At 42.6% G+C, this 14,085-nt stretch overlaps 2 protein-coding genes across 8 annotated transcripts in view; one reads left to right on the top strand and one right to left on the bottom strand.

Annotated features, from left to right (window-relative positions):
- Positions 1-5,082, bottom strand: part of PLAG1 (PLAG1 zinc finger) — a 47,494-nt gene extending 42,412 nt beyond the window's left edge. For all 3 annotated transcript variants that reach the window (XM_027889546.1, XM_027889545.1, XM_027889544.1), the window contains exon 1: positions 4,885-5,082. The gene's annotated coding sequence lies outside the window, so the exon portion shown is untranslated. The remainder of the gene's footprint in view (positions 1-4,884) is intronic.
- Positions 5,083-5,298: 216 nt separating this feature from the next.
- On the top strand, positions 5,299-9,901 carry CHCHD7 (coiled-coil-helix-coiled-coil-helix domain containing 7). Of its 5 annotated transcripts, XM_027889548.1 has the most exons (5): positions 5,299-5,436; positions 6,146-6,334; positions 8,127-8,199; positions 8,764-8,862; positions 9,663-9,901. In XM_027889548.1, the coding sequence occupies exons 2-5, from the start codon at positions 6,162-6,164 to the stop codon at positions 9,762-9,764; spliced, it is 447 nt and encodes a 148-aa protein (XP_027745349.1). In that variant the 5' UTR covers positions 5,299-5,436; positions 6,146-6,161; the 3' UTR covers positions 9,765-9,901. The 5 variants fall into 5 exon arrangements, with proteins under 5 accessions (XP_027745349.1, XP_027745351.1, XP_027745353.1 ...); XM_027889550.1 differs by lacking the exon at positions 6,146-6,334 and having other exon boundaries at positions 5,315-5,436; XM_027889552.1 differs by lacking the exons at positions 5,299-5,436; positions 6,146-6,334 and adding an exon at positions 7,340-7,902.
- The last annotated feature ends 4,184 nt before the right edge of the window (positions 9,902-14,085 follow it).

Here is a 14,085-nt window from a genome sequence, read left to right on the forward strand (position 1 = left end):
AGCAGATATTTGGAGAATATCTCCATGAAAGCAAGTGCTCTATCACTTCAGTAGTGATGACTGCTAGCTCCTTTCAACTCTACACTGATTTGAGAATAGTCTAAGTGCTCTAACATATTTCATGTTTTCTAGATTATCTCCCCTTGCTAAACACATAAAGTTGTTCAAGAACCTTCCCAAAAAGCATTTGTTCACAAAAACTGGTTTTAACAATTACAAACAATTTTATAAAAAAATTTTAAAAACTTATGTTTTAGACTCTGAAGTAAAACATCTATTTTAACAAAATAACCTTGAACAGTTGCAAACAGTGGTTTATTTAGAACATGAGCAGTACCCTCTTTAACCCACTAATTTTAAAACACATGTAATATCCTGAAAGGAGGAGACTTTAGGGCACCATTTTGACTAACTAGCTGCAGAGATGGACAACCATTAGAAGTGTCTGTGCTTAGTATGCAGTGCCTTTTGGAATTACACAAACTTTTGAAAGGTTTCTTAATTTAAATCTCAAAGTTCTGTATTGGGAAACTAATTTTTTCAGGATAATTACCAAGTTAAAAGTACACACCAAAAGACACATTTGAACTAAGCACTCAAGCAAAGGTGAATGCATATCAATTTAGATTCCTGTATTTGCTTGTACTGTTGTAGAATACTGTAGTTATTAACTTTTAAACGGTATTGAACAGGAATGATAAGTATCTAAGAAGGATTTTAATACATTCACAGCTCTCCAGTTTACCTACAAAAAGTAGGGTAACTTTACCAACAACAGCCCATAGCATTTGTTTCTTCAAGTGTTTTAATTTTAGAAAATCTTGAAAAAAATCATACTGTATCTTGTATAGAATCAGACCAACTCATAATACAGGAGATTTTCTTAACTCTTAGAACTAAAGAAGCTTTGAAAGATACTTTCTATTTTTATTTAAAAAAAAAAAAAAAAAACAACCACCACTTCATCAATGTAAGAAAAATTCAGTTTCCCACAAAAGACAGTAAGTTTGTAAAAAAATAATCCTAAACAAAATTTATTTTCTCCTATTATTATCACCATCTGGACTGCACCTTAAAGTTAAACCCAGTTTAGAACAGTATCAAATTCTGTGAGAACACCTTTTCCTCTTCCTCCTCCCTATGTCCTGAATTTTATACTATGGTTGGATACACTGAATTTACTTTGTAATACATAGCTGTAAGTCAAGAAATACACTGCACTACACGTGCTTCTTTCATGTTGTTATTACCAGTGCCTATACCTATTTTCAGCATTACAATAATAATGATTAAGTTCTTAATTGGGTAAAAAAACAGTAACATACTAAACACTTCATACTGATGGCCACAGATACAGCATTTGAAGAGTTCTTAAATACTGTTCTCAATACATTAACTAATTTATTTAAGTTAGTTCTGCACATCTACTACTATCTGTCTATCTACCCTGGTACATTAAAACCACCTACACATGGTGTACCGCTATTAATTTATCAAATTTCTATGCATTCCAGGGTAATGTTACTTCAGTCAATAAAAGTAATAGATCAGTTTAAGAAATATTCAGAAAGGAACTTTTAAGTTTGAATTTTTGCTAACTATAGAAGAGATCTCTAAACCATAAAAGGTAGTTTTGGAAAAATGTTCAAGTTCATTCCTTTATACAAACTGATTAATCTTTCTTCCTTAATGAGCCTTTTTTCCTAGCCTAAAAGTAGTTAATGTGATTTAATTTTCACAACTGTGAGTCACTGGGAAACTCTGAGATTTCTTCCCAAATTTTTAACCACCCGGCTATCCTAGACAACAAGCTTCTTTGGTCACACTTGCAGTAAAGGTACAAATCATTTGTGAGCACATGCTATTGAACAAGGACGGCTATCACAACTGATACTCAACTTCCACAAATTCAAAGAAAACATTTGCTGAAACAGCCTGCCTACAAGTTCAGTACTTCAGCTTTGCTCTCAAGAACCACATATCTGTATTCAACTTTCAATCTAGAACTAAATACAAAGACTAAAAAAACCAAAGCAAATGTAAATGAAACATTGTAACTCTCATTAAGATATAAAATTGCCATGTTAAGAGGCGATGTTAATTTTTTTAAATAGGCTATTTCACTGAAAATTAAAATACATAGGAGATAATAGGGATAAGCAGAGCATTTCACATCATTACAGTTAAACATTTTCAAGTTAAAAATCAAGCAAAAAAACTGTATCAGCCAGAACCCATGCTAAAAGCACGCATGCATGCACACATGCACACAAATACATGAAACTAGACCACAGTTAGGATGATTTTTCTTTTTTTAAACAAAGCCAGAGGCAATTCTTCCAAGTGATGTTATAACTACACAGCTAAAGTGTACTTGTAAAGAGCCCCTACTTTGGCCAATTAAAACCTACAGTTACCTTCACTATTCTCAAAACCTTTGGGGACTGTTCAGGAGATCCAAGTAGAGAACAAGCTTTTCAACAAACTCAGGTGTTCCCAACAAAACTGAATTTACTCAAAGTAAAAATAATGCACTTCACAACTTTTACAAAATGTCTGTGAAACTGCCCTACACACATAGGGAATTCATCTCCTCCCAGGGAATTCACAGCTAGCAGAACAGCACTAGGTCTTCATATTAAACAACCTGAGACTAATTCCTGTAACACGCATTCCAAAAAACACTCTCCAAAACACAGCATTTCAATTAACACACCAAGAAAACTCCCCTAAAGACCTGCTACACACAAAAGAATTGCTTTGATCCCAACGAATCTGCACGTTATCCTGTCTTAATTTATCAGACCAGGCTCGACTTGATAGCTTTCCATTAAAAAAAAATCAACAACGAACCATCCCTCTGCTAGAGGCAGAGGTGCTGCAGAGGTGATGATAACCATAGGAAAAGAGAAGCTGTCTCTTTAAAATGCCCTGCTATGTCCCTGATCCCACGTGGAACCAACATCAGCAGCACTTTCGCATTAACTTCAATGTGAGGTGAGATGAGGCATCATTATTTTACATAAATAAAACGAGGAGACTGCAGAATACATTCTTTGTAGGAGACAAACAGGTGAACTGAACGTGCCAGGGAAATCAGCAACCATCCGCAGAAGAGGTGCCCTGCCCCAGAGCCCTCTCTTCTTTCCCTATGGAGCATAACCTCAACCTCACACTACTCTGAAGAATCCAGTTTAAATAGAAAAGGGAGCTACCAGGAAAACTTGAAATTCAAAGGCAACGAAAATGCACTTTATAAACCGGAAAGGTTTACTCTTTGCCTCACACATCCTAATTAGATCAGGAAAGTGACACTACAAAGGCATTACATTCCGGTCCGAAAAAAAAAAAAAAAAAAAAAAAAAAAAAAAAAAAAAAAAAAAAAAAAAAAAAAAAAAAAAAAAAAAAAAAAGGAAAGAAAAAGACAGAGGCAAAGAAAAGAGCCCCCATCTCCCCAAACCCCCCGAAAACATACCAAAAAAGCATTCAAAAAAGAAGCTATAAAGCAGCACATAAAGCATTTATCTTATCTAGGATCACTCCACATTACCCCCAAGTTACACACTTTCTGCACCATCATCTCCCCCTACCTCTCTCTCCTGAAAGGGATTTTCACGTTTTCTCATTGTCGGTGGCGAGTTATAAGAGGCTTTTGCCTTTCCAAAGAATTCATCAACAAAAAAAAAATAATAAATATTAACTCCTTGCTCCCTGAAACCTTAAAACGGTCTCGGGAAGACACGGGTTTTATTCTGTTACCTTGATGAAGAAAAGGGGGAGCAGCCCCGATTTTTAGGTATTTTTTGGCATTTTTTTCTGATTTTTATTTTGTTATATGCCTCAGTTCTCCCTCCATTTTGGTTGTTTATGATACTGACAACAAGCTGTCCCTGCTCTCTCTCTCTCTCTCTCCGGATCTCTCCTGCTTTCAGTTAGCAAAACCCCCCTCCCCAATGCAACACGACTCAGCACTTACTTGGGTTCACACTTTTCTCTAAACACACACCGATGGGGAAGGGAAAAGCTCCTGGGCCACTCGGAGGGGGAGAGCAGGCAAATTCGTTTCTTTATTACGAAAAAAAAAACTTTTGTCCAAAAAACGACGGGAAAGGGGGGTCGAGTGCCCCAAAGTCACTCCGGATCCCCCCAAAGCCGCAGCCGCCAGGTCCGGGGGACACCCCACGGGTAGCCGGGTCCACGGGGGAAATTTCTGTGCGAAATTTGTCCGGTTTGAGGCGGTGGGCGAATTTATATTAATTTTTTCCCTCATTTTTCGGCACCGCGGTCTCTAATGTCTTCCGCTCCCTCTCTCGCCGCTCTCGCCGCTGTCACTGCATTCACAGCACAGGCTCCGGAGAGGCGAGGAGGGGAGGGGGCGGCCGCGCAGCTCCTGCCCCTGCCCCTGCCCCGCGGCCCCGGCCCCGGCCCGGCGCGGGGGTCGGCGGCGGGCACCCCGCGCCCTCCTGCCGTCCCCCGGGCAGCCCCGCCGCCTCGCCCGCTCGCTCGCGAACCAACATAGCGCCGCGGGGAGGGAGGGGAGGAGTGGAGGAAACTCCTGAGAGAGGTTTTTCTGAAAATCATCTCTTTCTCCCTGCGAGGGAGGGGAAGGGGGGGCACCGCTCGCCTCGCCTCCCCTCCCCTGCTTTTCCCCTCGTGGGGGGGGTGGGGGTGGGGGGAGTCCGACGCGGGGCGGCGGGGGGCTGCGGGAGATGGGGGGGGAGAGGGATGGAAGCGAGGGATGGTTAACACAAACTTTTCCTCACTGCTCGCTGCTCCTCTCTCCTCTCCCCCCTCCTTCTCCTCCTCCCCCTTCATAATTTAAATAACCCTGATATTTCCCTGCTAAACCCCGGCGCCTGCCCCCCAAACCCGCAGCAGACTCACCGCGGGAGCCTCAGCATCCCCTCTGCGCCCCGTTTCCACCCTTTACAGTGTTCTCCGATTTTTCTGTAATTTTTTCCCCATATTTCGGGCTGGACGCGGCGGGCCTGGAAATTGTTTGCTTTCCCGTCTTTCCAGCAGCCATTGTAGTGTATGCGCTGCGGTGCAGCCCAGCCTGCCGCACACGCCGCGCCCACACCGCCCGCCGCCCACACGCACCGCGGGTTGGACGCCTCCCCCAGTCAGTCAGGGCCGCGGCCGCGCCCCGCCGCCGGCGCCTGCGGGCCGCGCCGCCCGCCCCGTTGGTGGAAGGAGGCGCCGCTCACGGCCGGGGCGGGCGCGGCGCCGCCGCCATTGGCGGCCCGGCCGTGCCACTCAGCACCGCCGGGGCGTGGGCGGCGGCGGCGCGGGGCCGGGGGGAGCCGCGGGGCCGGGAGCGGGGTAGGCTGCGCCCGTACTTAAGCGCGCTGCCCGAGCCGCTGACGTCTTTCGAATTGGAGACGGGCTGTCCCCCTCCCGCCCCGCGCTCCCGCGGACACGGCCGGGGACGGAGAGGTGAGTGCCGCCGCCGGCGACCCGCGCTGTGCCTGCCGCCGCTCCCTCTTCCCGGCCGGCGGACGGGAGGTTCGCTCGCTCTTCGCCTCCCGCGGGCCGGGACAGCCCCGCTCGGGCCCGGCGGCGGCGCGGCCCGGCCCGGGCACCGCTCCCTGGCGGCAGGTGGTGCCGGGGGGCGGCAGCGGGACCGACCGCGGGGAGCGACCTGGGCCGGGGAAGGGGGCGCCGGGAGCCTCCGGCCGCTCCACCGGCGGCAGGGGAAGGCAGGGGCCGGGCGGTGGGCACCTGGATGGCCCCCCCGGGAGGCCGAGGCCGGCCGGGCGGGCGGCAGCTCCGCGGGACCGTGCGCCCGGGCCCGCCGCCTGCCGCCCCCCTCCGCCGCGGTGAAAGCCGTGGGGTTTATAATACGGCCTTGGCTTCAGGGTTCGAAGTTTAATAAGCTGGTCTGTATTGCAGCATAATTAGCGATTTTGCATGCATATATGTGCATTTAGAACACACCAAGCGCTTTTCAATGGGAGGGAGCCTGTGGAGAAGTGCCCTGATGGGTTTATGAACTGAAAAAGCCCAAGGGCTAAAGAGTGCGAGCAACAGCCCTGGTTCTCTCTGGTACAGTTTACAACTGTTAATGTGTCAAAGCATAATTAAGAACTGCGGAATAGACAGGCCTTTGGTTGTGGTTGGGTTCTGACCTGTGATCTGAAAGCAGGAAGGGAAGCCTGTGCATGTGCAAAACCTGGGAGGAGGGGGAAGCTCGCTTCCTGCCCAACTGCTCATTCAGTCACACGGCGGCATTTCGGCGCGACCTGCCTGCCCTTCCAGCTGATAATGTTTCAGGTCCTGAAGTACTTCGGAGAGAGGGAGAGGAACACGCGGCAGGAGCTGTCAGACCTTTTCGGTAGTACTAAAAATGTCTAAGCACTTGCCTGCTCTGAGCTAAGCAGCTTCGTGAGGACCTAAACTGCCTGTTCATTAGTAGATGTATTTAATGCATTGTGTGCATTGTTCCTTAAACCGGTCACGGTTGCAGACTCCGGTAGTGTAATCAAACTGAAAGCGTTAAGTGCAGTTTGTGTAATGAACGCTGATTATGACAACGCATCCTATGACTCACAAACACTCTTTCAGAGAGTAAGTCTGAAGTCAGGCTAATACTGTGCACCTTGTGGCATGTCTGCTTAGATGGTAATATCAGTGAAATGCAGAGTTACAGACATAAACAAACATCTAAAACATTTGTGTCTTTTATGCTGACTTAAGTGAGGCACTGTGATATGCTGCTTTTGCTTTCTACTTCTTTTCCTCTCCCTCCTCCTTTCTTGAAGTCTGGGGTGTTATTAGTATACCTGCATGTGTTTCCATTTGAGTTGGAAGTGCCTGATCAAAAATGCTCTTGCACTCACAAAAAAAGCAAACATTTGCCTAGCTTGTAAAGTTAACTTAAAAGCTGAATAGTTCTCAAAGGAAAGTTGAAGGGTTTCCTAATGCTCTTCATTAAAAGGCCCATTTGCAGAAGACTATCGTGTGGAATTCAGAGAGCACTCTGAGCATCAGGAGAGTATACATGCACAGGATGTAAATCTAGGGCTTGTTTGCCGAGAATGGCTTACTTTTACCCTGGGAAGAAATCTCATCTAAACTCCTGTTTTCTGTCTGTGAACTACAAAGAACAGTATTTGATTTTTGTTTGCTGGTATTAAGCAAAACTGGCTTTTTACTGCAGACTTGCATTATCTTTCCCTAATGTGAACAGAAACAAGTTTAAGTTTAGAATTTTTAGGGAAAATAAAAAAAAATTAAAGGTGCAGCTCTGTTTCCTTCATCAGCAGTATTTGCTCCCTAGTCCTGTTCCTGCTTGCATTGCCTCAGTCATCTGGTCAACATTAATTTATTTTTGCTTAGATTTAGTATTTGTTTGGAACAAATACCTGCGTGACCATATGTGTGCCAGAGGCAATGTATAGGAAGTTGTAAAGGGAAAGAGGGTCTGCTCTTCATCTTGATGTCATCATCTTGGATCAGTGTAGGTTCTTGGCATTGAACTCTGTGTCTCTTCAGCTTACAGTTCCTAGAGTCAGTGTCAAACTACTAAAGTGTTGAAAAATGTGACTCAAGCTGTCACATGAGTGTAAGTGGGTCTGGTCCCACCTTGCGGGGAAAACACTTCTCTTTCTATTGAGTATTTGATACAGCACCACAGGAGGTAGTTGTTGTACCTGGGAAAGCTCAGTGAAGATACAGATGTGATCCAGTGAAAGGAGTAGGCACAAATCTGGAAAAGTTTACTTGTACATTCCTCCCACACACTATTAATTGAAGCGCCTACAGTGTGTTGGCTGTGAGCAGCTTCTGTGGAGCTGTTTCTCCTAAACACGGTCACTTCCTCCGTTATACCACAGGCTAGCGTGAGAGTTACTGCAGTGACTCCATTCTCTGCAAAAATTCATCAGGGAGTGAGCAGTCTTGGTGGTGGGCTAAACTTGCCTGAGTTTTCTTGCTGTTACTGCTTTTGAAATATGATTTTTGCAAAAGAAGTTTGGCAGTGGTTTGGCTCTCGTTGGGTTTCTTTAAAGGCAACCAAACTCTCTGTGTTATTACAAGGCCTTTATTACATGTTGAAGTTCAGACTTAACCCTGAGTTACTATTAAAAGTAGATATTTAACCTGTTTTTTTTCTGTTTCTATCCAAGGTACGAGTGTCTGTCTAGAATGTCCAGGCATGCACAAAAGCTTAGAGATCACGATATAAATCCATGTCTAGCGGTAAGATGATCAAATTGAGATATCTGTTTTTATGTTTTGATGTTAAATGTAATTTCTAAGCACCTTTTTCAGGAATAACACTCTTACGTTATAGCATTTTGCATAAAGAGTTTAAGAGTCTAAAGGTGGGAAGAGCTGAAAATCACCCATTATAGTAGGCATGAAATAATGAGTAATTCCCAGTAAATAAGAGTGATACAACTGATAGCAATCTCTTTTAATTTTCTGTCCTTAAAACCAGGGCCTGAAATCCTGGTTAGACCAGCTTGGTTATTTTTTTAGAAGTCTTTTGTGAGTTATACTAAGCATCATTGTAAACAACTGTTCTGTGAACTCTATCCTTACTGTTTAAAGAGTACTAATGTCTGTTACCTCCAAATGAAGTCACTGCTTGGAAGTACTGATTATCCTTTGTGATAGATGTTCCTTTGCTCTCTTTGATAGTATTCTTTCATCTGAGAAGCTGCCTCCTATCTTCATAGGTATTCTGGGACTTGTTGAAATATTAAAACACTGAGTACAGTAACTTCCCTCAGCTCTGAAGTATATTTTCCCCTATTAAAGGAAACAGATGCCACTACAAAATGTATGGATGAAAACAACTATAAGAAGGATATGTGTACCGCTTATTTCTTGAAGTACAAAAACTGCAGAAAATTCTGGGTAAGCACAGTAGACTTTCTAAATTTTAGTCTCTGTTTTGCTTTAAGTACATTACTGCTTTCTGAACCCTTCAGATTTAGCTAATGCTGACTGCTGCTGTCTTTATGATAACTTACGGGTCCGGGTAGTCTCAATATGTGTTGCTGGAAGACTTAGGCAGATGCACATCAAAGCACTTCACTCAGTTCTTCTAAGTCTACCCTCTTAGGTTGTGTGTTCTTGCAGTATCTGATGTTTCCCTCTGAATTTGAGTCAGGTATTTCTAGTAATAAGTTTTCTTTTAAATGAAGGCAATGAAAAAGTTGTGAGATAAGGTGAGGTTATCTGATTTTCCATTGTTTTGGATCATGTTTGCTTTAACTTAAGATAAAGTTTAGGAAGAGTTCATTCTTATTTGGTAGTTCATTCTTAGGAAGAGTTCACTCTTTTTGCCTTCTCTCTTGTGGTAAAGAAGTATAATGAGGAACTGTGTTTTCTGCTGTTTTCTTTCCCTAGTAGTAAAGAGTTTTTGGCTTAGCCTTTAAATACTTGGCAAACTGCAAAAAAACTATTTGCAGACAATTGTGCATTAGTCTGACATAGTTTAATGGGAATACAGATTTCACTGTCTTCTGAAGCAGCAGGGTAACCTATCAGATATCTTCAACTCAGTACTAGTAAGCTTAGTTATCAGGTAGTCAGAGTATCTGGTTCTTGATATATTAAAGAGGTTTTTTTTATTAAAGAATCTTGTTCATTTGGAGCTCAGAAGCAGAGATTCTGAGAAATCTGTTCTCATGATCACTTTATTCTGTTTTCAGCATGGCATTATGATGCAAAGGAGAAGAAATGGTGTGAAACCAGAGATGCCCCCAGCAGATGAGAGAAAGAAAATCTTGGAATCAATGGGGAAACCCTATTGACTAGAAACTTGAATTGACTGTTTTCTCTGTACATATGAAGACTTACCAGCAGCAAGTTACTGTTTTATGAACTGGACTTTGCAGTTGTCATATCTTGGATTAAAATAAGATCTTAAGTTTTGAAATGTGTGAGCTTTTTAGGATAAGATTTCTGGTTTGATTCATACTTCCTGTCATAGGAACTTGACCTTTTACTGGAAGACATGAGTGTCAACACAGCTTATGTCTAGATACTCTTGGAAGTAGAAACTAGCTTGCTGTGAAATGCTAAATATAAAATTAATGGGACTTGCAGAAAGTCTGAGTGAAAAGAGGGGGTGATGAGTGTTGTGGTGTGGTTCTGAGACTGGAGCAGGTTGAGAAGCTGGTACATGCAACATATTTCATGCACCCAGCTCTTCTGCCCAGCAGTATGGATTTACCATGTGTGATCTCATCACTATTTCCACGTGTGTCGTATTCTGTGTCCCCAGTTTAAATGAGACTGTTCATAATCTAAAATCCTAAATGCAGCAAGCTTGTCGTTGGGTTTGGCACTGTACTTGTCAGTGACAGCAGAAGCTTGCAATAAATCAGATCTGCAAGCTTTGCTTGTTACAAGGTTAGAGAGGTGGTGAAGATAGTACTTTCTGTGGATAGTAAATAAATACTTTGCTGGTGGGCAGGTGAGGGGGGGGGACTTGCAGACATGTAAACATATACTCTGAGTGACGTGGCAGGTTTAACTATAGTACAGCTATCTAAGACTCTAGACAGCTGAAGCTCTAGGTTTGGAAATGCTTACTCATACAAGGCTAGAGAGCTCAACTTGAACGGGTACCCTAATCTTAAGTAGTATTGATTCCTTAACTAAACTGAACAATTAGTAAGTGTAAATAGGTGCTGTTTAGTGGAGATAGTGTCTTCTTAGCTTTTGCCTTCTGATGTCGTGGCTTAAAAGCTTGAACCCTGTGGCAAAACAGAAAAACTACTGTCATGAGCTCAGGTTCCATGTGAAATCCTTTAGTACTTACTGGGATCAAGTTGGCAGAACTCTGGCTGACCTCACAGAGGATGGTGTAAAAGTGTTGTCTCTATTTAGACTGTTTTGGAAAGACTTCATGGCTTCCTGTTTCTCCTGTCTGGCTTGCCTTGTTTCTTTCCACTGGAGGCCTATTTCTATGCTTGCTGGGATTTTTATGCTGTTTGCACCTCCCCTCCTTATTTGATCTTCCTAATAACTATGCAAAATCTGCATTTGCTCTTCCTCTCTGTTCTCCGTCTACATCTGAGTTTTGAAATGGATTGATCCTACCCCTTCTGGAATAAGTGTGTAACTCTATACCTTTGAGTATGCAATTCTCTGAGCATAGCTGTGCAGCCTCCAAGCCATGTCACAAGTTCTCTTGTCAGTTCCTGGCAAGGAAAACGGACTTTCTTCAATCAAAATCATCAGATTCTTTATTTCAAATTGCGTTCTCTGCACTCAAATGCAAACTTTGACATTTTACTGTTTTTTCCTAGTGTGGAACCAAGAAGAAGTTTTCATTCTAGATTTAAGGACTTACTTTTGTCCACTGCCTCATTGCCACCTTCTTTCAATACCCTCCTACATACCAGTCTTTCTCCCCCGCCATTTGGCACCAATTTTTTTTTTTTTACTGATTTGAGTATTTTGGTCTGTTCTCATTCCATCTTTTTTCTAGCACCTTTGTTCTGTCTCTGATCTAATGATGTAGTCTTGCAATGGTGTTCTAATACATCTCCTTTTGAAGGTCTTGTGCTCTGTTCTCCTTGTCATAGTGGAAGAACTCCTTGCTCTCATTAGTCAAACTTAGCCATAATACCTCCTCATTGGCCATACCTCTCTCAGCTGCAAATTTGGGGGAGCTCTTGTCCACTTGTCTTTAGGGCTGTGTCTCTCTGGACTCGTGGGTTTGCTGCCTTGCTTGTCTAAGGGCACCTTCTCTCCCAGTTGGCACTGGTTTGTCGTTTGGCACCTCTGCCATATCTTTAGGCATGTTCTTTGCTCCTATGGCTTTAGCCACTATTCTAGTGCTTGATGTTTTTCTGCTGGTGTGCTCTTAGTCTGGGCTCATGTTAATTGGAACATACAGTAGATTTTATACAAAAGAAAAACAGCATCTCTTCTTGATGTGGTTATGCTCATTCTTTGCATAAGTGCAGTGTTCTACACTCATCCTGCATTCTCCTTTCAGGTTTTTTTTGAGTATAGAAATTCTTTTTCCTAGGTTAACTGTTGCATTTACGTTTTTTTTCCTGCCAATATTTATTTGGAAAGTTTCTGCTAGTGTTCTTTTTCTTTTAAAGGTTGACTGACTTTTATCTTCAGTCTTAGATAGGTGCCCTGTGCTGCTTTGTAAAGAACTAGTACTGGACTTCAGAAAGTCAGAAAAGGAGATGCATTCCCTGCTTTCAAGTATCCATGCAAGAATGTAGGATCACAAGGCTAAGGCACATGTAATGCAAGAACAGTAGTCTAATATTAGACTTCTTGATCATCAGTGGACACACATGGTAAGCTCTTTGTGGGTGTTACAACAAAAATGAGTTTAGTGTAGAACTGAGAGCAATTTAAGCAGTGAACTTGTAGATTTAATTCAGGTAATCAGTCATCTGTTGCAGGGAATGCCATTTATTTCCATTACATATGCCTTATAGTTACTGTTAAGTAACACAAGTTTATGAAAAATCTTGGGAGAGCAAGAAGTTTTCTTCCTTGTGTCATAATGTCTCTCAAGAGTGATCTGATAGTTGAGTATGAGTTTTCATCATTTTTCTCCCTCACTGGAGGTTGCTGTTCTTGCTTTCACTACTGAAGCTCGAGTGGTAAATTATGATAGCTAAAACATAGGCTCTTATGTATGAAATGGTTGAGTTTTTTCCATTAATTTCTGTGGTGTGATTAACTGTCTTTGGTTGGGAGCCAAAGATAATGGTCTTTTCCTCATACCTGAGAGCTTATATTCCACACTTCACTGAAACACCAAGGTAAGCTGTAGCCTGCCAGTCTTACTGGGCAGAAATAAACTGGGCTGAATTCTTAGTTTTGCTAAAGCACTCTTGTGTACTAATGCAGGAAACATAACGCAGTGGATCAATAATTAATTCAGAAACAGGGAAGGGACCTGTAGGTTGGTGGGGTTTTTTTTGTTTGAGGTTTTTTGTTTGTGTTTTTTTTTTTTAATAGGTGTAATTATTCATTTTGTTTGTGGTACAAGGACCAAATTTGGCTAGTAGCATGAACGTTTGATAACTTTTTTGTTTGACAGCTGGATGGTGCTGTTGCACAACAGACTGAAAACAGCAGCACTCCATCCACCACTGGCTCTTTCTAGTTCTTTTGGCCTCTTCCTACAGAGGTAGGAGAGAGGAAAGGTTGGTGCTGTCTCTACACTATAAACAGAGAGGACAAGAGGCTAAATCACTGCTGGGAAACAGGAGGTTTCTGTGCAACCTGAGAAGCTTTGGAATAGGGTCCTTGAAAGAGTACTTTTTTTTTTTTTTTTTTTACAGTGGTCATTTGATCAGAACTAGGCACTGAGCAGCAGCTACAGGCTCTCTACCAGGCCTAGGTGAATATCCAGACTCGCATCTGTACATTTTTACCATCTCATTTTTCCTGTTACCCTACAGTGCAAGGTCTTTATCTGGCTCCAGGAGTCAGCTGCTGCCACACTTGGAATGAGTCTATGCTCTTGAAGATGCTAGTTGTCTAGCTCTAGAGTCCTGAAAACTTCTTTGGGTTTATCTGATGCTTTTGAAAGGCAGGGAGTTGCACCTGCTGTGGCTCTGAGTCTCATGGTCTTCACCTAATAAAACTTCTGTGCTCGTGATCAAGGGCATAACAAGCTTTTGCTAAAACTTCTACAGAACAGGTAGGTTGACTTTACAGTATAAAATGTTATTCTGCTCTAATGCTTTTGTAGACAGCCTTTATGTTAAAAGTATCTTCATCTTTGGAGTTGGTCTTCAAAAATAGCCATGAAAAAAGTAATCATAGCATGAAAAAAGTTTGGAAAAATAGTACACTATTGCAGGCTTTTTTTTCCTCTTGGGAGAATCTGAGGCCACTGGAGAAAATAGTTCCGTAAGTACTGAAGTGCTAAAAAGTAAAACAGGCAGACTACTTCAGAATTTTTAAATTTTTATTACAGCATTTTTGATATGAAGAAAGAGGGAATTCCTGCATTTATACAAGCTAAATGCAGTGGGTTCTTAAAACTTTAGTACTCACTCTTAAAAGTCCCAGTACCCTTGAGCCTTTACCTATTTTACTTCAATAAGCAGCTACGCACTGGAAAACACTTCCTTCTATCAA

This window comes from Empidonax traillii, unplaced genomic scaffold (genome assembly GCF_003031625.1).
Source record: "Empidonax traillii isolate 1590-97213 ecotype Southwest subspecies unplaced genomic scaffold, ASM303162v1 scaffold264:size1143063, whole genome shotgun sequence".
NCBI classification, from domain to species: Eukaryota; Metazoa; Chordata; class Aves; order Passeriformes; family Tyrannidae; genus Empidonax; species Empidonax traillii.

Coding starts and splice junctions, on each gene's coding strand:
- CHCHD7 (XM_027889548.1), top strand. CDS start 6,162: ATGTGCAAAACCTGGGAGGAGGGGGAAGCTCGCTTCCTGCCCAACTGC. Junction 6,335..8,126: donor GGAGCTGTCAGACCTTTTCG/GTAGTACTAAAA, acceptor TTTCTATCCAAG/GTACGAGTGTCTGTCTAGAA. Junction 8,200..8,763: donor ATATAAATCCATGTCTAGCG/GTAAGATGATCA, acceptor CCCCTATTAAAG/GAAACAGATGCCACTACAAA.